This window comes from Pseudophryne corroboree, chromosome 1, assembly GCF_028390025.1.
Source record: "Pseudophryne corroboree isolate aPseCor3 chromosome 1, aPseCor3.hap2, whole genome shotgun sequence".
Classification (NCBI taxonomy): domain Eukaryota; kingdom Metazoa; phylum Chordata; class Amphibia; order Anura; family Myobatrachidae; genus Pseudophryne; species Pseudophryne corroboree.
Genome location: NC_086444.1, coordinates 997836066 through 997860423, shown reverse-complemented (window position 1 = coordinate 997860423; position 24358 = coordinate 997836066). Strand labels below are relative to the sequence as shown.

General features: G+C 44.6%; 1 protein-coding gene across 3 annotated transcripts in view; it reads right to left on the bottom strand.

The window, feature by feature from the left end:
- Positions 1-24358, bottom strand: part of PALLD (palladin, cytoskeletal associated protein) — a 759036-nt gene that overhangs the window by 86747 nt on the left and 647931 nt on the right. For all 3 annotated transcript variants that reach the window (XM_063920614.1, XM_063920615.1, XM_063920616.1), the window contains one exon: positions 1966-2115. In XM_063920614.1, the coding sequence (XP_063776684.1) occupies positions 1966-2115 (150 nt within the window). The remainder of the gene's footprint in view (positions 1-1965; positions 2116-24358) is intronic.

The window sequence follows — 24358 nt, the reverse complement described above, 5'->3', positions numbered from 1 at the left end:
CCTCTGGAGCTTCATGTCCAGTAGCCAAGAAGCCAATCCATCCTGCACGCAGGTGAGTTCACTTCTTCTCCCCTCTGTCCCTCGTTGCAGTGATCCTGTTGCCAGCAGGAATCACTGTAAAATAAAAAACCTAAGCTAAACTCTCTAAGCAGCTCTTTATGAGAGCCACCTAGAATTGCACCCTTCTCGGCCGGGCACAAAAATCTAACTGGAGTCTGGAGGAGGGTCATAGGGGGAGGAGCCAGTACACACCACCTGACCTGTAAAAGCTTTACTTTTGTGCCCTGTCTCCTGCGGAGCCGCTATTCCCCATGGTCCTTTCAGGAACCCCAGCATCCACTTAGGACGATAGAGAAATATATATATATTGTGTGTGGCAATTACATTTGGGCATAGCCTGTGAAAGAGATATGAAGCAATGGCACAAATGATTGCTATGTTATTGTTATTTTTCTCCTGATAAAAGAAAGGTAAGATCATTAATTATCAAGCAGCGACAATTGAGTTTGAAGGAACCGTCAATACTTTTTTCTGAGAGATGATGGATACCTATTTCATTGATTTTTGTATTTGAACTGTTTTATTGAACTTATTTTGGCAGTGATCTGAGAAACTGTGTGTCAAGATTGAACTAATTATATGTACACATACACCTCAGCTAGTTTTACTAAAAGTGGATGATAAGGAATAGATAGAAATATATTTTTCACCTTTTAACAACTCTTGTTATATTTGGAAGGGACACACAGTTGATACACATGGCGGTGAAATCTTTTTTTGTACCCATCCATTTGAATTTATTGGTACACACGTGACAAAGTTCACGGTTTTATTCAGGTATTCGAGTAATAACAAGTCAGTGGACACTTAGACTTGTTTCATATTTTATTCTTGATCATTAATAAACGTTAATTTTTAATATTTACATCTATACATAAGCGTGTCCCCAAAAAAGAGTCTTACTCTTTTTGGCTTCTCGACTGCCTAGGCAAGAGAAATCAACCACATACAAATCACTAGCTATCGTGTCTGGCGTCGGTTTCTAGGTGGGTTACAGCTGTAGGTAACTATGGATGGGCGAGCAGGGTGGTTGAAAAGGGAGACTGCCACAGAGCCGCCCACAACCTCCTCCTCCAGATGGAAGTGCTCTCCTGGCATGACACCGTGACGTCATATGTCTGGGGACGGCACAGGGCGGTGAATTGCACTGCTAAAGCCCTGCCTTACGACCCATACAAATTTGCCGATAAAATGAGCGAAATCGCTCATTTTCCCCCTTCCTCAGCGACGTCGCTCATTTTATCGGCAAGTGTGTTTGCCACAAGCGACGAACGATGCACGGCCCCGCGGGTCGGTAACGATCGTTGCTGTCGGCAGTACATGGGCGGCGGCTGCGTGACATCACTGAGCGATATGAGCGGTCATAAGGCTTAGTGTGTATGGGAGGCCGCCGTCCGCCCTGCCCGAGAGGTGAAGCACTATGAGCGACGTCGTCAAGTGTGTATGGGCCTTTACTCTGCCTCTTCCTGCCCATATGTGCTCCAACCCATGTCTCTCTCTGTCTCTCTCATATCTAGCCCCAGATTAAGTTGTAATAGTGGGAGAGAATGAACGGGGGCTGATGCGTGGAAGATTAACAGCATCATGTAAAAATGACCTTGCTTTAATTGTCGTTCTGTACTGACTATTTATTATGTATCGTTACATCATTATTTTATCATAACTGAAAACAATGGTTCTTCTATGTGACTATATCCACTTTTCAATTGTTGTTGTGCATGACATTTTACAGTACCAGGAATTTTATCAGGTCTAAAATATGATAGGTGGATAAATGATGTGTGGTCATTGGTGAATGTACAGTATGTAACACGCCCTGGTTATGGAAAATGAGAATGTGGTTAAGTTGGCAACTGTTTAGTATGAGTTCACACGCTTGTCATGAGATAGGTTAGGTAACAATACCTGTGGGTTTGCAGCCATGATGGTATAGTTTCCGTCATCATCCAGGGAGGAGGCTGAGGTATGAAGAGAACAGGTCCCATCAACTTCTCTTTGGATCCTGTAGTGCTCACTTCTTTTAGAGATTTGTTTCCCATCTTTGAACCAGTATATCTGTAGATGCAGGGAAAAGAAACATAAGACTATCACGGTAAGGCAAAGCGGCATCTCAGAGTCAGCAAATGAAAACATACCCAGGCATAACAGCTGAAGCTCTGGGCAGCTGCACATAGACTCTACTGCAGTTTAACATATCAAACAAATGTACAAGTTGATCCAAAAGCTATTTTAAACAGCAAGAAAAATGGATTTAAGCATTGCCAAGAATGCTAATCTATGAAAGGTTACAAGGCATCATGAATTTGCGGGCATCTCATGCATTCCACACACACACACAGTATAAATGGCATGAAATCAGACTCAGGGATCTGTACTCCTTCAAAGAGAAGTTTCAAGAAAGCAGTGCAATGGCTCCATCATGGCTGCATCTTAATAAACCCAGCCTGGACACTACAGCCATGCACATAATGAACTCATTTGTTGTCATGGTCATTAAAGATTAAGGAGACGAGGAGCACACCGCATTTGCCTTCACACCTTGGGGATGATTTAGATCAGGGAACCTACACTCACATATGTCTATTTGCTTACAATGCATTTAACGAAGGCAAATTGTACCAACACAAAATCATAGTAGTCAGGGTGAAACCTCCCCCACTTCATATCAGGCAGCACCCATTGCATTGCCTGTAGATGCTCTATTACAGTTCCTATATCTGCCACTAGGGGCAGTTACATTTGAAATGAGCTGATGTAACTTTGTTTATTTACCCTGTACTTGTCCTATACTGTCATCAACTGTAAGTTGCTGTTTTCCTGTTTGATTATTTATGTACTCTGTAAGTGGGCGCTGCGGAACCCTTGTGGCGCCATATAAATAAAGGATAATAATAATAATAATAATAATAAGTTATAGTTAAACAAAACAATGGTCTCTTATCATGTACAGTATCAATTAAGTTTCTGTTTAAAAGTTAATGCATGGAGCCTAGCACAGTCCTCTGTAGAGGTCTCTTAATTTTTCTATTATTTTATTTTATAAATCCACAGTCAAACTGCAGTAAATATAACCATAAAAGTGTGTAAATTACCATAAAAGTGTGTAAATTAAATTGATTGATAGTATAAAAAACAAATGTAAAGATGGCGCTTCACTACACAGGTGCAGCAACCTGACAGACAGGACGGTCACCTCAGTCCCTTAAATGGCTTTAAAATGTTCTTTGGTTTTGCTGTGGTGCGCTCCCTGGGTTAAGGTAGACACTCTTATTTATCAGTCAGTGTGTAGGGTCATATATGTTCATCAGCACTCGGAGATGGACGGACCAACAAATCACAGTCTCCTCTTCTCCACAAGACACTTCACCAATTCACCAACATAGGGATCAACACATCCTTGCCTGAGCCTCTCCCTATCTCATTTCTCTATTCAGAACACAATTTTGATCTCTGGTGCGTGACTGCCCCGGGAGCGGGGTGGGGGCACTCCGGGCTGCTGAGCTCTGCAGTTGTACGGTGTCTGTATACCGCGGCGATGAGGTATATGGGGCTGCTGGGAAGGATGATAGGGGTATAGGTGTCAGCTCCTCACCCACCGATGTTGGTCAATTGGTGAAGTGTCTTGTGGAGAAGAGGAGACTGTGATTTGTTGGTCCGTCCATCTCCGAGTGCTGATGAACATATATGACCCTACACACTGACTGATAAATAAGAGTGTCTACCTTAACCCAGGGAGAGCACCACAGCAAAACCAAAGAACATTTTAAATTGATTGATAAAACGCAGCTAAAGAATAAAATGCCACACAAAAAGCTATTGTTCCCTGTCCTATTTTTCTTTTCTTTTTTAGAATACAATGATAAGATAAGCCCAGATTTGATATGCTGTAATATAGGTTTCCATCCTGCTGGCTATGTATTACTGCTGCTGCTTTATAAAGACTATGAATCATGTAATTGGACAGAGACTAAAGCACAATAAATCCCACATCTCTGGAACTTAACTGTACCTTTAGGCCTGCGGCTGTGTGAGTACATGTATGAGTACAATGCCCTCTCATTGTGTGTACAGAAGTAGGGAACAAACCAGCTGATGCATTTTGCTAGGTTTGTGCAACTAACCGCAGAAAGACACTATGTAACAGTAAAAACGTGTAGCTAAAATAATATTTTGAATGACTGTGCTATTTAAAAGCACTTTTAGATGTGTTCTGTATTCTTTTTTTTTTTTTAAATCAAGTGTTTTTTTTATTTTTTCCAAGAAAATGAACGAAAAAAGAAAAACAGTGCAATAAACATTACAGTTAAACCATTACAAAGACAAATTTGTGCTATTCATAGAACTCCTCTGTAAAGTAGTGTTGTCGTGTGTATACCGAGCAGCATCCACTTCACAGTCAGAATAATCTTAAACAACTACAGGGGAAAACAGACAAAATAAAATACGTGCTATATTGCGTGAAGGAGAAGAGGAGTGTAGAGATGGCCAACCCGTGACAAGAGCAACACATCACCTCAGACAGTATCTATGACCAATATTTAAGGTGAGAGGTCAATAGAATACTGGGAGTTTCTCCATAAACCCCATATCTTATCAAATTTCAATAGTGAATTTCGCTTAGTATACATAAAGCATTCGTGAGAGAGAGAGTAGCATTTACAAGAGCAATCCATTCAGCAGATGACGGGGGAGCATAAGCCATCCAATTGCGAGCGATGCATACCCGGGCCAATGCGAGGACTATAGTTACATAAAGATAGGAGTGTATTGGAAGGCATTCCATCAAATCAAGGCCAAATATGCAAATGCGCGGAGTCATCAGTGGAACACGGACACCCGTATGACCAATAGATGTCGTGACACTTTCCCAAAAGGCATTCACCCACGGGCACAGCCAAAGCAAATGCCAGAAACCAGCAGCCGTAGCAGAGCACCTCGGACAGTTATCAGAAGTCGAGCCTCCAATCTTAAACAGACGGGAAGGAGTCCAGTAGACTCTGTGTAAAATATATAATTGTATCTGCTGGAATCTAGCACTCGCCGAGACCGCACGCGGGGAAGCCAGGATATGTGTCCAATCCTCCTCATCGATTTCACCCAAATCCTGCGTCCATTGAGCCCATCCAATCCAGAGGAGGAGAGGAGGAAGGAGTACGAGGACGAGACACTCCCGCAAGAAGGCAAAGTGCAAACTATCTTGTGAACAGGGGATTAAGCGAGTTATGGAGCAGAGCCCCGCCACTGTGCCGTCAACGCATGCCGGAGCTGTAAATAACGAAAAAAATAATGTCTAGGGATATCATTAGTAGTAGACAGATACTCAAAGTTATGGAGCACCCCATCCTGATAAAGTTGCCCCAGTGCAGTCACCTCATACAAAGTCCAGACAGAGCTACCCTCCAGCCTAAAAAGCTCGGAAAAAGTTACATTATTCCAACGTGGAGAACAAGGATCCACAGTGGAATCCCCCAGCAGCCTCTCAGTCGCCAGCCATACCCTACGAGCCTGCTGTAATAAAGGGGGAGGGAAGTGTCAAAGTCGAAAAATATTGTAATGCATACACCATGTACTAACCCCATACACATGCCCGCTGCGCGTGCACTTGTTCCGCCGTGCATGCACATATCCGCAATTTGCGTATGATCGCTCCCGCGTTCTTGCGCGTGGTATGGGTATTTACGGCGGGGTTTGTGAGCGCATAGAGGGTTATCAGAACATTACATATTTAACCCAAATAGTGCACATTGTACACATAGCTCCCCTGCACCACATCAGCAAGTATCAACAGTTTAAATGATTCCAGGGCTAAGGGATTCGCCTTTGCATGATAGGAAGGGACAGACTAAGGTTATAAGGTGATGTCTAGTATCCAGCTGTAGGGTATTTTAAGGGTAACATTCCGGTGTTGGTTAGAGAAAGATCGCATGTTCCTGCGTATAGTTATGTGCAAAAGTAGAATATAGATATAAACTGTATTTACTGTATATTATGTATGCGGCGGGAATCCAGAGGAGACCACCCACAAGAGCAGTAGGGAAAGACATCGCCCACCTTTTCAAATCAACCTATGACCTCTCCTGTAATGTAAAGATGCATCTCTGTGTCCAATAGACAAAGGGATTACAGTGACCATTGTATTGTATATGGAAGTAGTGTATAAAAAGCCTGTTGCTGCCTGGCTGGTCAGAAGACTCTGAACGCTATCTACCTGATGAGCGGAGGACTGGTCCAGGTTGCGCAAGCGAACATTCTCACGTATGTACATTGACTGTAGCCATTATTCTGTTGTAGATTTATCTTGTTAGCTTTGTAGTGTATAACTTGTACTGTTATCCCCTTTCAATTAATCCACTGTGGTGTTAGAACCCAGCGGTTAACTACAAATCGGTGTTGTGTCCTCATTTCCCTGCTAGGGTTTAAAGTGTTTAACTGTATAAGGTTTAAGAGTGTATTGATAAGGTGTGTACGCATAGCGGGTACTTTATACCGTCAGCGCTACGTAAGGTTTAAAGTGTAACATAATTACAGTGCTTTGCGGCACATGGTTTAGAGTGTAAGAATAACATTGCATTGCATTACGAATAAGGTTTTAAGTTTATTAAAAGTGTGTGCGCGCGCTGTGCGTACTCTGTACACCCAGCGCGGCGTGTGTACGCCAAGTACGTACAACGTACGGGACTCTGTACGCAAATAACGTACAAAGTGCGTAGCGTGTGTAATAAGTCTAGCGGGCGCAGCGGCTCAATGGTAAAAGTGTGTTTAAAGGTATAGCTTTATGGTTTAAGATAATATCGACATTATCAATTGGGGGCATCGTCCGGTTTTTCCTCATACCCACAGCCTAGCAGGTTACAGCAGACTTTATCTATCAGCAAAGGGCGGACAGGTATCCTACGTAAGCCTTTTCCTGGTCGTAGGATACTCTGGTAAACTCTATCTCAATTGCTGATAAGATAAGCGTCTGCTCTGCATGGTTTGTAGGGATGCTGGTGGGATCCGTAAGGTAAATACGCAAAGCTATTTTTAAAGTCTGTAAATTTCTGTTTGGCGCCAAATGCGCACACAACACACGCATACACCTGTATTTTGAACTTTGCATATCTGCTCGCATTGTTGCCATAAGTATTGATTATTAGATTCATTTTTGACCTGTGCTGAGAAATTTGTTGCTATTTAGTTAAAATATAGACTAGATATTAAGGGAGTAAAACGTAAAAACACAAATACAGTCTGGCCTAGTTAAACAGGTTTATACAGAAAGATACTGTGTTGTGTTAAGTAAACGATTATAGGTAATATCGCTTACATTTATAGAAGTGTGGGATTTGTACTATTGCGGACGTACGGTCTTTGTACACGTGTCTCGGACACAGTACGGGACTGCGTACGCAACGTAAAGACGTACGCACGATCGCGTGTTTACGCAACGTGCGTAAAGGTACGACCGCTAAGTCCAAATTACACAATAGCAGTGTTTAGTTTAGGCGCGAAACGGTAGCCACGCGATAATAGCACAAATTGCTCAGTGTCCAAGATTTAGTTGAAATAAAAACCTTTTTTACTGTATTACCTCTGGTACTAAGGCTGTTTATCTGAATGAAAATTAATTTTCTGTACAGAAAAACTAAAAAGTGTATTTGAGTGAATGAACGTGAGTGTGCAAACAATAAAGGTTTTGTGGACCCAGGGAATTCAGGATCCCATAGGAGACCACACCAGGTGAGTGGACACTTGGTGGCGTGAGACTGGCTTGCTCACGTTAACATAGATTAAAGTACAAAGGAGCAAGGTAGCAGATACCGCAGGCCAGAAGGTCAGCGAAGGTTTAGAGTACCGCAGACCAAAAGGTCAGCGAGGTTTTGTTTAGGTACCGCAGCCCAGGGGGTTAGCGAAGAAACCCATATAGGCCATTTGATTGATACGCTCCGGCTGAGGTTTCGCAGCCTGAAAAACGATTCCATTGGTCGTACGGCGGATAAGTAACAGTTACCTATACGCTGTGCGATTGTACCGCGCGTTCGTGAGTGCAATACTTAGCGCAAGGTGATACCCTTTTTACGAGCTTTGCGTAAAATCGCGGGATCATTAGCGCTGGGTGTAGCATACGCAAGCGTGATTTGTGTAAAAAATTTTTGGTTTTAAGGGAGTTTCGCTGGTCACTCAGGAAATCTCCAACAACCAATATTTACTGGGAAGGGTAAGTCACTCCCATATACTTCCAGTAAATAGAGGTTACACAGGGGCCCTAGGTTGGGTACTAACTTCGCGAACGACAGCATTTGGTAGTATTGGCCAACGAGGGCGTGAGTTAGTGAGAGCACTCGTTGAACTTTCACCGTTGCCTTATATTGAGTATTTTGGTTTTTTGTAGGAATTACCTGAGAAGGCAATACCTGCAAAATATGGGGGCCAGTTGCTCAAGTAAGGGACGTGCAACCAGGGTTCAGGTTGATATTCCGCGGCCCAGGGGGTCAGCGAGGTACATAATGTATGAGAAGTATGGATCACACACAGAGGTTTTATGCAATGAATGGGAACGTATGACTGCGGAAGATAACCATTCCCTAGGGTAGGCAGTTTTGAACCAGAGGTGTTGCAGAATTTAAGGTTTAGGATATGTCTGATAAAATCCCAAAAACAAAGGGTCAGACACACAAACTGTTTACATTTATGGCAGCAAGAGGGCGATATGCAGAGGGAACTAGCTCACGCAGCCGGTTCCAAACCTAGCAGGAAACTGATGGCAACCGCACCACCACCACCGTATATTACAGGGGAGAAAGTGGCTACAGACAATGGCATACTGATATATGATAAGAGTAAAGTTGATAAATGTACTAATGCTAACCCGTGCAAGTTGTATCCCATTCTAAACTTCCCTCAGGACTGCGAGCAAGAAGATGAGCCCAGCACGATATCGGCACTCTCTCTAGCAGCCACCATACAAGACACCCAGGTGGGCACGGACCAACCAATAAGAGTAGTAAAGGCCCCTAGCGGAGGGATAGGTGAGGTCGTGTCCACAGGTAAGTACGGTACCATACATTATGCAGAGACAATTGCACCTCACATTGTAGAAGCAACTCAGAATGATGTAATTGAACTAAATCCTGTCAGGGTGATCGCAGTCCCCAATGGGAGGACTGACGCTCAGGGAGTCACTCCTATCAGGAACATTGCTATGCATTGTCCTTGGTCCCGGACAGAATTGAGGACAATTATGTCTGAATTTCCCGATCCCAGAAAGGATCTAGCCGCATGCCAGAGGTTTATAAAAGAATTAGGTAACGCCACCAAACCCACAAACAAAGATTGGCGAACAGTGCTACGGGCATGTTTACCCTCCAATATTGACCCCGTGAAATTCATTACTGATTGTAAATTGGACGTAGAAGTACCTCTCACTGATGAATACACTCAGGAGAATGTACGACAGATCAATCTGCAATTAGGAGTATATTTCCCTACTGTTGTCAAATGGAATAAAATCTTTTCCATAAGACAAAAAGAAGGTGAAACGGCGTCTGAATATTTCCATCGAGCACTGCAGGAAATGGCTAGATACACTGGGGTCGAGGACATTAAGGAAAATATACATCACAGGGAGGTAGCTGTGTCAGTATTAATGGACGGGTTAAAAGACACACTAAGAACCAGGGTACAAACCTCTCTACCTAACTGGAGAGGTATCTCGGTGGCTGTATTAAGAGAGTCCGCTATCGAGCACGATCGGAACATCGTTAAGCACAGGGAGTCACAGGGGGATAAGCTGATGACAGTAAGTATAAAAGCCCTTACAACGAAGCCGCATCAGCCAAAACCCCAGACCCCTGATGGTAAGTTGCATGTAGTAGTATGTTATAACTGTAAGAAGGAAGGACACTATGCACGTAATTGTAGGTATAAGGACACACATAAGGTATATCGACCCCCTAGACCAGGATATGAACCACATTACGATACACGTAATTGGGACCAGGGATCGCATAGGAGGAGTTATGAGCCGCATGCAGGGGAAACAAGGAGGTACCCACCTAGGAGGGACTGGCAGACCTCTGAAAATTCTCAGCTACCCCCCTCACATATTGTAGCTGCCAGCGCGCTGCGGGAGGGTCACAATATACAATAGGGGTTAGGCCACACCTGTAGTCTGCAGCCAGTGGAGTTGATTGCTAGCCTAGGTAGTGAACCTGAGGTCACAGTTGATGTAGCTGGTAGATCACTACCTTTTCTTGTAGATACAGGGGCGGCCAGGTCAGTGTTAAATTCAACGGTAGGTATGAAAACCACGGGTAAAACAATTTCAGCAATGGGAGTAACAGGAATAGTGCAACACTACCCTTTAAGTAGACCAGCGGAGATTGCGATAGGGCCTTTGCAGACCAAGCATTCCTTTTTGCTAGCTGCATCGGCTCCGACTAATCTACTTGGGAGAGATTTATTGTGTAAAATAAGGTGTGTCATATATTGTACTCCTGAGGGTGTCTTCTTAGATATACCCGAGAATCACGTTCAGGAAGTGCAGGATATGTTAGACACCCCACAAAGGTTAATGTCACACTTTGCTGTTATAGACAAGTGTCCATCCAAGGTAGAGGCAATGATCTCCCAGATACCGGAATCCCTTTGGACCAAAGATGGACAAGACACTGGATTGATGGCAAATGTAGCTCCTGTAGTAGTGCAAGTAAAAGATGGTAGGATAGCTCCAAAAATCCCACAGTATCCTCTGAAGCCAGAGGTGGAATTAGGAGTGTACCCAGTCATAGAGCGCTTGCCACAACAGGGCATCCTAGTTAGGACGTCCAGCACTGCCAATAGTCCCATCTTCCCTGTGAAAAAGAGTGGGGGGAGGGGTTACAGGCTAGTGCAGGATCTAAGGGGGATAAACAAGATAGTTGAGAGCCAATTCCCCGTAGTGCCAAATCCAGCTGTCATTCTCATGCAAATTCCCCCTACTGCAAAATTTTTCACTGTAATTGACCTCTGTTCTGCTTTCTTTTTGGTCCCTCTGCACCCTGACAGCCAATATTTGTTTGCATTCACATACAGGGGAGTACAGTACACCTGGACTCGCCTACCCCAAGGTTTCATTGACAGCCCAAGTATTTTCTCTCAGGCTTTGCATGACTGTTTACAATCCTTTTAACCTGAGAGCGGGTCAGTATTAATACAGTATGTAGATGACTTACTGCTGTGTTCTGATTCACTCGAATCGTCCTTGAAAGACACGAAACAGCTTTTGTTTCACCTTTCTAATACGGGACACAAGGTAAAATATTTGGGACATTGCTTGACACAAGGCCTTAGACACCTCACCGCTGATAGAATACAGGCGATTTGCGACATGACTCTGCCACAAACCCAGCAACAGATCCGCACTTTTCTTGGAATGTGTGGGTACTGCCGCAACTGGATCCCAGGGTTCTCCATATTGGCTTTACCTTTGCAGAAAATGGTCTACTCGAACAAACCAGATCGGATCTCTCACACAGATGAGTCCGAACTGGCATTTGAGAGACTTAAACAGTGCCTATCACAGGCACCTGCATTAGGCATGCCAGATTATGGGAAACCCTTTGAATTGTACGGTACGGAAAGTGCTGGGTGCGCGGCAGGTGTCCTAACCCAGAGACATGGTGATGCCAGCAGGCCGGTAGCTTACTACAGTGCACAGTTGGACACCGTAGCGCGGTCTCTCCCCACATGCTTGCGAAGTGTTGCAGCGATAGCCTTGCTAGTGAGTAAAAGCGAAGACGTAGTGTTAGGACACAACCTGACCGTTCATACACCTCATGCAGTGTCAGCCTTACTGAACTCTGCCCAAACCAGACATGTCTCATCTGCATGGTTTACAAGGTGGGAATTAGCACTAATAGCCCCTGTAAACATCACCATAAAGAGATGCAGCGCACTAAATCCTGCAACTAATACTACATTCAGACCGCAAATGCCGGATCCTACCTGGTAAGACAAACGTGTACTTACCGGGTGGGATCCGGCATTTGCGCTCCGCTGGCTTTCCGACCCGGCAATATACCGGGTCGGTTGCCATAGCAGCGGAGGGAGCAGCAGCAGCAGGGGCGGGGGTGGAGGCGGCGCCGGGAGATGAGCTCATCTCCTGCGCCGCCTCTCCCTATGCTGTGAATGGGAACCGTTTCGCATCGACACGGCTCCCATTCACACCGCACCTGACCCGGTAATCAACCCGGGTAAAACCCTTCTTTTTTACCGGGTTGAATTACCGGGTCAGGCGACCCGCTAAATCGTGAAAGGACCTTTCACATCGCACAGTGACCCAGTTCGACACGGCAATATGCCGTGTCGATACCGGGTTATTTGTGCGATGTGAAAGGGGTTTTATCTACCAGGTGTGCCTGGACAGGCACAAAGGGTGGAGGATGAGAATGATGGTGAAGGAGGATTTAGTACAGACACTGACACACATGATTGTATGGAATATCTGAAACAAACTTTCACTGCAAGACCCGACATTAGTGACAACCCACTGGAAGGCGTAGATTTTACTTTTTACACTGACGGTAGTTGCCACAGACAGACGGACCCGGGAGACCTGTGTACTGGATATGCAGTCGTAGATGACAGAGGTATCATAGAAGCTGAGCCCCTGGGCCCACCGCACTCAGCACAAGTTGCTGAGCTGGTCGCCCTAACCAGAGTGTGTGAATTGGCCAAGGGTAAGTCAGCCAATATATATACAGATTCTAGGTATGCCTTTGGAGTAGTGCATGATTTAGGGGCCCTATGGCGCCTCAGAAATTTCATGACGGCAGCTGGCACACCTGTAGCGCATGCATCCCATATAAAAAGACTTCTAACAGCGATACAAGAACCAGACAGAGTGTCTGTTATCAAGTGCAAAGCCCACACTTACAGTCAAGACCCAGTGTCACTTGGTAAAAGCCGGGCAGACGAAGCTGCTAAATCAGCAGCCAGCACCCCCATACAAACAGATATCACATCACTGATGATATTCAACACCGTCAACACACAAAAATTAAGTGAAATGCAAAATTTGTGTTCTCCACAGGAAAAGGCAGTCTGGAGGTCAAAGGGGTATGGCCAGGAGTCCTCAGGACTCTGGACAGATGGACAGGGTAAGCCAGTAGCCCCCAGAGCATATCTTCCAAGCTTAGCTGAGGCGGCACATGGTCTGACTCATCTGGGTAAAGAGGGTATGTGTAAGCTGGTGAGAGCCTACTGGTGTGCGCCAGGATTCTCTTCTCATGCGGGTAAGAGAGCAATGACATGTCTTATCTGCTTGAGGAAGAATATTGGAAAGTCAATACCAACAGAACCATCCCATATCCCGCCGACAGACGGCCCTTTCCAGGTAATACAGATTGATTTCATACAGTTACCACCCTGCAGAAATGTAAAATATGTGTTAGTCTGTATTGACGTGTTTTCAAATTGGGTAGAAGCGTTCCCTGCTGCCACAAATACTGCTACGTTCACTGCAAAGAAAATTGTGCAGGAATTTGTGTGCAGATATGGTATCCCTAGAATAATTGAAAGCGATAGGGGTACCCATTTTATAGGTGAAGTCTTTCAGGTTATGTGCAAACTGATGGGAATTAATAGCAAGCTGCATACTCCGTACCGCCCACAGGAGAGTGCGAAGGTGGAAAGAGTAAACAGCACTATTAAGAACAAGCTGAGCAAAGTGATGGCTGAAACTGGATTGTTGTGGCCAGAAGCTTTGCCACTTGTATTGTACAGCATCAGAACCACTCCCAGGTCCCCACTTAACCTATCACCCTTTGAGATTCTTTTTGGTCGACAACCCCATGTAATGATTGACCCCCAGGATGATTTGAAATGCAATAACGAAGTGACTGTAAAATATATGGTTAAGATGAGCCAGCAGCTGAGGAATCAAAACAGAAATCTAAAGCTGGTGATTCCTGACCTACCAAACAGTAATTGTCATGACATTGAACCTGGGAATTATGTAATGATTCGAAATTTTCTACGCTCAGGTTGCCTCATTGACAGGTGGGAAGGACCGTACCAAGTCTTACTAACCAGCACGACAGCATTAAAGGTTGCCGAAAGAGAGACTTGGGTCCATTCGTCCCACTGTAAGAAGGTCGCTGACCCAGAGAGAACCCGTGACAAAGAGTAGAGTGTAGAGAACATCGTATCACTGGAGTGTCTGTTCTGGGAAGGCTGAGAGGCAGGACTGTTGTCACGGCACCTGAGCGCGGAGAACAACAAGACCAGAGGCGGTTGTCGCACCAGTTTTCTTTTTATTATTTTCTCCATCTCCCATTACCCACCTTTCCTCCCCCTTCTTTTTCCCTTTTCTCTTCCCTTAACAAGATGGACTTACCCCAAGAGACTGCGTTCCGGGTTTTCCTGTTAACAGTGTTGTTGACCAGAGCAGTCTGTTTCGGTGAGAGTACCAGAGAGGTCGAGAAAGGATCTGGAATGGGTTCTGATGGCAAGGACGGATTTGTAGAATTCCAAGAGCAACACATCAATCGAGCAAAGGCGAGTATCAGAAAATGATCTGGTAGTCAGGAAACTAGGAGGCACTGTGAAGGGTTATTGGCTGAGGAAGATTGCATTTGTAGGAATTGTGAAAACATAGTTGAGGATGGGTGCATCCAGAGATGTCAGTCCAGCCTTAATATCAACATGGACCGTCATCCATTGAGTGATTACCACTCACTAGTGGGTAAGGTTTTAAACCAGACAGAATGCTGGGTGTGCTCACAAGTACCTCAAGGTCAGAGCAAGTCAGGATTAGTACCATACCCGTTAGCAATAGATGAGGTACTCGAATTACGGGGTGGGAGACCGGTGGACAAGAAATTTAATATTTCTAGGCCCCCTAGTTTGAAGCTCCACCAGTACCATATAGATAGATCCTTAGTATGTTTCAACATTTCCAATTCCCGAAAGCCGGGAAATTGGGAGGTGACATGGAATAACCAAACCATGGCATTTTCGCACAGAGCTGATAGGATACCCGTAGACTCTGAACTTATACGCCAAATAGCCAACAGTGGAAGGTATTTTCGGTATAGGTATACTCAAGGAAGTAAGACCATGCGGGTTGGAGAAGTATCACCAGGGTACTGTGCACATATCATACAGCCTGATACGTGTACTGAACAGATGAGAGAGTTAGGGATAGGATTTTTCACTTGGAAAGATTGCAATATGGTAATGTCATATTCTGTCCCATATGTTCTCTCTGATGATGCTTATTTCATATGTGGGAGGAAGGCGTATAAGTGGCTTGCCCCAAACTCAGAGGGATTGTGTTACATTGGAAGAGTGTTGCCAGAGGTCATGACCATAACCCATGATAAGATGAAAGACGTTCACCGCAGTGCTCAAGCTCCTTATACTCGTACTCATTATGAACACATCGTTAAGAGACACCTCATAGATAGGACAGAGCATGTAGCCTCTGATTTGATCCACGAATCCACCGGGATTCAATTCCTTCTCGCATTAGATATCACCCGTGCTGCCAGAGGAATTATAAATTATAGGTATATCCATGCGCTAGCGAACCTGATAGATAATATCACTGAGAGGTATGACGACACCTTCAGGTATACGGGAAGGGAGTTGCAAGCTTACAAAACAGAACTGATCCAGCACAGGATGGTCCTCAATTATATCACAGCCGTGACGGGTGGGTACTGTGTCACTTTGGCAACTCAATATGGTGTGAAGTGCTGCACGTATATTACAAACAGCACTGATGACCCAACCGAGATCATTGATCAAAAGATGGACGATATCTTGCAGTTGAAGTGGGAGTTCCGAAGGAGACACAACCTTACCCTGACTGCTGTAAATAAAGAAATGACCGGCTGGGTCTCATGGTTGAACCCACGCAATTGGTTCTCAGGTTTAGGAGAATGGGCTCAGAATGTTATTATGAGTGTAGGAAAGTTTCTCCTTTGTATCCTGGGAGTCGTCATAATTATTGGCTTGATATTTAGGTGTGTTCGAATTTTAACGCGGCGCAAGCGCAGTACAAAATTGATAAATTTGAGGAGCGGGGGCATTGCTACAGCAGCAGATTTAATTTACGACCCATCCATAGAGACAATGTTGTGATAAGGATTGCAAATGAATTCCACGACCCGTTTCTTTCACCCATTTTTCCTGTGTTTCCCCCTCAGCAAAAATACACCCATCCGGAAGAGACTTCGATCAACACCCAAGAATGATAACGCAAATGTTATGTGAATGTATTTAAAGACATCGCCCACCTTTTCAAATCAACCTATGACCTCTCCTGTAATGTAAAGTTGCATCTCTGTGTCCAATAGACAAAGGGATTACAGTGACCATTGTATTGTATATGGAAGTAGTGTATAAAAAGCCTGTTGCTGCCTGGCTGGTCAGAAGACTCTGAACGCTATCTACCTGATGAGCGGAGGACTGGTCCAGGTTGCGCAAGCGAACATTCTCACGTATGTACATTGACTGTAGCCATTATTCTGTTGTAGATTTATCTTGTTAGCTTTGTAGTGTATAACTTGTACTGTTATCCCCTTTCAATTAATCCACTGTGGTGTTAGAACCCAGCGGTTAGCTACAAATCGGTGTTGTGTCCTCATTTCCCTGCTAGGGTTTAAAGTGTTTAACTGTATAAGGTTTAAGAGTGTATTGATAAGGTGTGTACGCATAGCGGGTACTTTATACCGTCAGCGCTGCGTAAGGTTTAAAGTGTAACATCATTACAGTGCTTTGCGGCACATGGTTTAGAGTGTAAGAATAACATTGCATTGCATTACGAATAAGGTTTAAAGTTTATTAAAAGTGTGTGCGCGCGCTGTGCGTACTCTGTACACCCAGCGCGGCGTGTGTACACCAAGTACGTACAATGTACGGGACTCTGTACGCAAATAACATACAAAGTGCGTAGCGTGTGTAATAAGTCTAGCGGCCACAGCGGCTCAATGGTAAAAGTGTGTTTAAAGGTATAGCTTTATGGTTTAAGATAATATTTACCCCAATTAATACAAATACCCGAATAAACCCCAAACTCCCGGACCAGGTCTAGAAGAGCGGGTAAGGAGGGGAATACATCTTTTAGGAACAATATCATATCATCCGCATATAAACCAATTTTTTCTTCTTGACCCACAACCCTAAGGCCCGCTATATTTGTTGCGTCCCTAACTGCGCAAGCCAAGGGTTCTATAGCAAGAGTAAAAAGCAACGGGGACAAAGGACACCCCTGTCGAGTCCCCCGCTCTATCAGAAAAGACTCAGTAGTAAAACCATTAACCACAACTCTCGCAGCCGGACAAGAATATAAAAGTTTAACCCAGGACAGAGAATTCGGGCCTATTCCAAATCTGGCAAGGGCCTCCCAGAGAAATGCCCATTCTACGGAGTCAAAGGCACGGGCGGCGTCAAGTGAAACTACTATCGTACCGTCCAACTCATCCCCCGCCAACTGCATGTACGTAAATAATCGTCTAAGATTGACAGCGGTAGATCTGCCTGGCATAAAGCCGGTTTGATCACAATGAACTATCTCCAGGACCACAGTACTGAGCCGGAGCGCTAAAATTTTGGCAAGAATCTTTATATCAGTTGACAACAGGGAGATAGGACGGTACGAGTCCAGGAGGAGGGGATCCTTACCCGGCTTCGGGATCAGCACCACCAGCGCCTCCGCCATAGAAGGAGGAAGTTTGCCACCCCGCAACAGTAATTCAAATAACAACACGAGTTTGGGGGCAAAAAAATCCAAGTGGGTTTTGTACAGTTCAATAGGGAGACCATCAACCCCTTGGCCTTATTACTGGGAAAGGACCTAACAGCATTTTCAACCTCTTCCAGCGTAATGGGCATGTCCAAAAACTGTCGGGACTCGAGGGACAGGGAAGGGAAATCTATTTTATCAAAGTAGTCAGATAAAGCTGAGTACGTATATTGTGCTCTGGATGTATAGACGTCTACAAAATAGGTATAAAAGCTAGAAGCTATAGAGGGGGTGTCAGTACAGACAGCACCAGACATACTCAGAATGCTATGCACAGTGGCGGGGGGCATCTCCTGTCTAGCCAAATAGGCCAGAAATTTTCCCGAGCGATCTCCCTGAATATAGAAATCATGGGCACGGAACAGCAAACACCTTTTTGATTTATCAAGGAGTAGATCCGTTAATTGCCTGTGAACAACCAGCCATTCCACTCGATCTGCAGCAAGGCCACTGCGCAAATAAGTCTGTTCGAGCTCAGTACTCCTCCTTTCCAACTCCTCCTCCGATTTCCTGCTAGCTATCTTTAACTGGGCAACTCTGGATATCAGTGAACCTCGCAAGAAGGCTTTATAAGCATCCCACACCAACAAAGTGTTATTACAGATAGGGTTGTTAGCAAAAAACTCCTCCCAAAGCACAATCAATTCAGAGGCAGCACCCATCAGGGTCAACCAAAAGGGGTTAAACTTCCAAAATGACGCCCCTCTAGGTATATCGAAACATAAAGACAACAATATAGGGGAATGATCAGATATCCCACGCGAAGACACGCGGGGAAGTAGGGAACGCGTGACCAATGCCATATCAATACGGGAAAATACTCCATATGAGCTAGAGAAGCAGGAAAAACAACTGACAGAAGGATTACGCAAGCGCCACACATCCACAAGCCCAAACTCAGAGATTAAACAGGCAAAGGGGGTGGGTCCAGAAGCTACGCTGCGAGGAACAGGCCTCCATCTATCTGTAGCCTCACTCAAAACAGCATTAAAGTCGCCTATGCATACAGCTGGGGCAGAGGGAAACTCCTGCATGAAGGCGCACGCCTTCATCAAAATTCCAGAGTTATACGGGGGAGGTATATATATATATATAGCAAGCAGCACAAATGCGGAACCCTGTATCGTGCCAGCCAAAAACACTTAACACCCTAGTGGATCAAGTTGGACCTTAGTACAGGCAAAAGTCAAACGTTTATGAATCAATATGGAAACCCCCCTAGAATTGGAATGGAAAGTGGAGTGAAATGCCCACCCCACCCAGGGTTTCTTAAGTGAAAGAACTCTGCTACCAGTAAGGTGCGTCACCATAAGACAGACTAGACCAGGGTTCTGGGACTTAATATATTTTAGAACTAGGGAACGCTTAACCCTATCATTAAGGCCTCTAACGTTCCATGAAAAAACATTTACCATATCGACGTGTAACACTCAAGTATGACCACAGGAGGCCATCGGTACCCCAGAGCGATATTGGCCATCCCCCACGCAAGCACAGCACGTTCAGAGCAACAGCACAATAAAAACAGTAACACATATAAAAAAAAATCACATAACAATAATAGTAAGAAAAATAACACCCAACCACCCCCTCCCCGCATACCAACCCAAACATAGGTACACCTAATCCCAAACTTTATATCGACTCTAGAAGAGAGTCAAATTAAGTAAGAAAAACTATCTGCAGGGCAACCAAACCCCATAACCTTTAGGACATGAAGTCCCCAGCCTAACGTCAGGAACATGGCAATAGAAAAAATTCAACAACCCTGGTAAAAGACATTCCTTCAAAAACCCAGCACTCAAATAACAGGACATAAATGCTAAAGAAAGAGAAAAGCAATGTATACAAGAAAAATCACACATAAAAGTCTCTCAGGGTGGGACAGCACGAGGCTGAGGTTGTAGATCAATCCAGGCAGATGCATCTCTGGGTGTATCAAAGAAATGAGTGCGATTGCCGGACACCACCCGAAGACGAGCAGGATACAGCATAGAATATTGTAGTTGAAGAGTACGAAGCCGCTGTTTAATCTGCGTGAACTGCGCACGGGACTTCTGGACCTCAGCAGAAAAGTCCTGAAATACAGACACCCTCTGACCGCCATGCTCCAGCGGGCCTTTAATCCTAGCAAGACGTAGGATGGGATCTCTGTCCATGTAATGAAGATTTTTAGCAATGAAGGTCCTAGGCGGTGCGCCCGGAGGAAACGGGATGTGTAGGAACACGGTGGGCCCTTTCAATAGCAAACTGCGGAGTAAACGAATCCTTGCCGAATGTGGATAGCATCCAGGACTCCAGGAATTGTTCTGGTTGAGAACCCTCCGCCTTTTCCGGTAGGCCCACAAAACGAACATTATTCCGTCTGAGACGCCCCTCGATATCCGTCAACTTAAGCTTGCACGCAGACATCTCCGTTTCCAGGGAAGCGAGACGAGCGAGGACAGGTGTACAGGAGTCTTCCAACGAAGAAATGCGGTTCCTTGTCTCCCCAACTCTATCCCGGAGTTTCTGCATATCTTGGCGTATAAGGGAAATGTCAGTGTGAACTTCCGCCACTCTATCCGCGAGCCGCTTCTCAGAATCCGTAATGGCTTGCTACAGTTGAGACATAGTAACCTCAGCAGCCTCCGCCATGCTGGACAAGGGGGAAGAGGAGGGGGCCGGTGACGATGCAGAAGAAACAGGAGTGCGTTCTACGCGAGCAAATTGCGCTAAACGGGCCGCAGCAGAGGAGCGACGGTTACGGACCATCAGGGTTATAGGACAGGGTCCAACAAACAGAAAGTATATTATAAATTTCAGGCCAGGTGGAGACGTAGAAAGGCAGAAGGAAGGCACAGGTATACCAGCACCAGTATAGGAGCATGCATTGTGACAGGTGTGTCAGCGGTGAGTCATGCAGCCCTGGAGCACAGAGGAGAAGGGGGTGGGTGAGTAGTAGATGCAGGAGAGGGACCAACAGCCTGCACAACCCCACAACTCCAGTCACAATTTACAGGAGGGACCTATAATCCCCAGCAGTGCCACAGAAACTTTTCTCCCTCACAAGTAACAGGGGCAAATATAAAGAGAGGGCAAATGACCCCCACACAGCAAAGCCCCACAGCAGTCCAGGCAGAGGGAAATATTCCCCCAGGCAGTGGAGGAGAGTCAGAGCGATCCTCCAGACAAGGCAGGCAGCTAGGCAGCAGGAGGAGTCTGGGCGGGAGCAAGTCCGCTCTCAACACCAGTCCCAAGATGGCCCCCGCCAGCCACTGACACCGTACCTCATGTGTTCTGTATTCTTAGTATATACCAGGAAAGCGATGTACTTCACTGCGACAATAGCTCTTATTACAGTCTTATTGATGTCTTTGTGGTATAAGTGCTTTAGCTCCTTGTATTATGTTTGTATCAAAGGACAAAAAATATATACAGTATATTCTTATTGTACAAAGCATAAAGATAAATGATAGATAATGATTAATATGGCAGTCTATTAAGACATTATTACATTTATTATTATTTATAAGGGGCCACAATTGTTTTGCAGCGCTGTACATACGGCAGACATTAGAACAATACAGAACTTATTACAGAAACATTAGCACAGAGCACAGGTAACAATTAGCACCACAGTTCTCAGTAAACAATACAGCTGACATGTAAGGAAGCAAAAGAGTAATCGGCGTACTACAAGGGCGGGCAGCCATTGGAAGAGATGAATGGTCACGAGCAAGAGGAAATGCAGGTATAGACAGTCACTGAATAGGAGAGAGCTGTTATTGAAGTGCAAGAGAAGAGGGCTGTGAAAACAGGAGGGAAAAGGGCCCTGCTCCAAGGAGCTTACAATCTAGAGGAGGGGGGAGACAGACAGGAGACATAAGGCACAAGCAAGTAGAAGGTGGCCTGTGGCAGGAAGTAAGCGTGGCAGAGATGGCCCAGGCATGAGGCATGAGGTTGGGAGAGTGGCCTAAAGACTAGGTTATGCGGAAGGGTATGCTCTGATGAACAGGTGAGGTGCAAGGTAGGGGAGAGTCTAATAGAGCGAGGGAGCTCGTTCCAGTGAAGGGGGCAGCACGGACACAATCTTGGATTCGTACATGGGATGCACTATGACATACTTATATCTTTATGTTAATATGAAACATTCTGTGTAGACCATGATATTTCAGTGAGATATTATAGATTCTGACTTTACAGCAAATGGACATGGATAGGTAAGTACACGAACAGGTGACCAATTGTGATGTACCATTACAAATCTTCCTTATTAGATTTCCTGACACAAGCCTTGTAATAATTATTAAGCCTTTGTGAAAGATAATTATATAAAGTGTACAATGTTTAGAAATAAGATGATTATATGTACTGTTTATGCTAAATTAGCTGGTTTTATTTTTTTCTTCTTACTAAGTTCTCATGTACTGAGTATGTTACTCACTTATGGCTGAGTCTGGGTTTCTGTGCATAGGTGCAAACGTACTGTTTTTGGATTATTGAGTATGTGGAAGGGAAACCTGTTTCTGACAACTCTCTTGCACCTAGCATGGGGCTTGTGAAGATACAGGTACTAATGATGGCATCTGCAGCTTTCGTAACATCAATGGGCAGCACAGGTTCCCGCTAGCAGACACATAACCAGCACATTAGCCTATGTATTCTTGCATTAGAATAAGGTAGTAAATCTGGCATCCACGGCTGCCCACAACTACAACCACTTTGTGTGCGACTCAGGGTCAGCCCTTAAAGTGGCAGAACTAGCCTTCAGTGTAAGGCTGAATAATAGGGAAATATTATACACTCAGTTGATATTTTCATAGAAGAGCAGCCCAGGTTTAGGTTTCATTATATTCATGTACACCTAGGGCCTAATTCAAGGTTGATCGCAAAGGCAAAATATTCCTCTAAAGGGCAAAACCATGTGCACTGCAGGTGGGGCAGATATAACATCTGCAAATATGGGTGTGGTGTGTTCAAACTGAAATCTAAATTACAGTGTAAAAATAAAGCAGCCAGTATTTACTCTGCACAGAATATAACCCACCCAAATCTAACTCTCTCTGCACATGTTATATCTGCCCCCCTCCCCCCCCACACCCCTACAGTGCACATGGTTTTGTCCGTTAAAGGAAGATTTTGCTTTTGCAATCAACCTTGAATTAGGCCCCTAATCCATATGTATTGCTGTCACCTGTATGTTAAAAGGTAAACTTCTGTTTTCTCCAAACTTAGATCCTGGATTCCGATAGTAAATGTTATTTCTTTCGATACCTAGGAGACTGTAAGTGACAGTTCATTGATAAGACTCAGATATTCTTCATTCACTCTGCTCCTTATTTCAGAGTAATGAGGCAGATAAATTCCTCCCTCTTAAAATTGCCACCTGTAACATGGACAAAATGGCATACTGGGCAGATTTAGACGAGTATAAATATTTCAGTTATTTAGGTTTATTTAGCACAGTAATAACAGATTTGATATATATCTATAACCAAAAGGTGTTATTACTCTGTTTTAGAAAGCTACTGGTCTGATCTTTCAATATAATACAGATACACAATGATACTGTCTAGATGAATTTATTTACAGCTATTTAGTGGAGTCACTGACCCAGAGATAGAAGCTTATGTCACTCATTAGTCACTGTATTAACAAAGGAGCCCAAGTCAAATATTCAAAGAGATTTACTGGAGATGACAGGGGAAACATAAATAGCAAAGTTACCAAATAAAGCAGCCACTATTAGATCTAGAATACTTTGTCCTGTCTCCAAAATCAACTGCAACAAAACGGCCCTCATTCACTAGAAAATAGGGTGTCACTGGGGGATGAAAGTTAATTAATTTCATTATAGACATCACTGGTCATTTAATGCAATGATGCGTTATGTATGGGAATGACCACATGACCACATAGTGCATATTGGGGGTCATTCCGAGTTGTTCGCTCTGTATTTTTTTCTCGCAACGGAGCGATTAGTCGTTAATGCGCATGCGCAATGTCTGCAGTGCGACTGCGCCAAGTAAATTTGCTATGCAGTTAGGTATTTTACTCACGGCATTACGAGGTTTTTTCTTCGTTCTGGTGATCGTAATGTGATTGACAGGAAGTGGGTGTTTCTGGGCGGAAACAAGCCGTTTTATGGGTGTGTGCGAAAAAACGCTACCGTTTCTGGGAAAAACGCGGGAGTGGCTGGAGAAACGGAGGAGTGTCTGGGCGAACGCTGGGTGTGTTTGTGACGTCAAACCAGGAACGACACTGACTAAGTCTGGAGCTACTCAGAAACTGCTAAGAAGTGTCTATTCGCAATTCTGCTAATCTTTCGTTCGCAAATTTGATAAGCATTCATATAATAATTCACTCCCAGTAGGCGGCGGCTTAGCGTGTGCAAAGCTGCTAAAAGCAGCTTGCGAGCGAACAACTCGGAATGACCCCCATTGTTAATACACGTTTGTGGACTATGGGCCTAATTCAGCTTTGTTAGCAAACCACAAAAGTATTCTAATGGGCAAAACCATGTTGCACTGCAGGTGGGGCAGATGT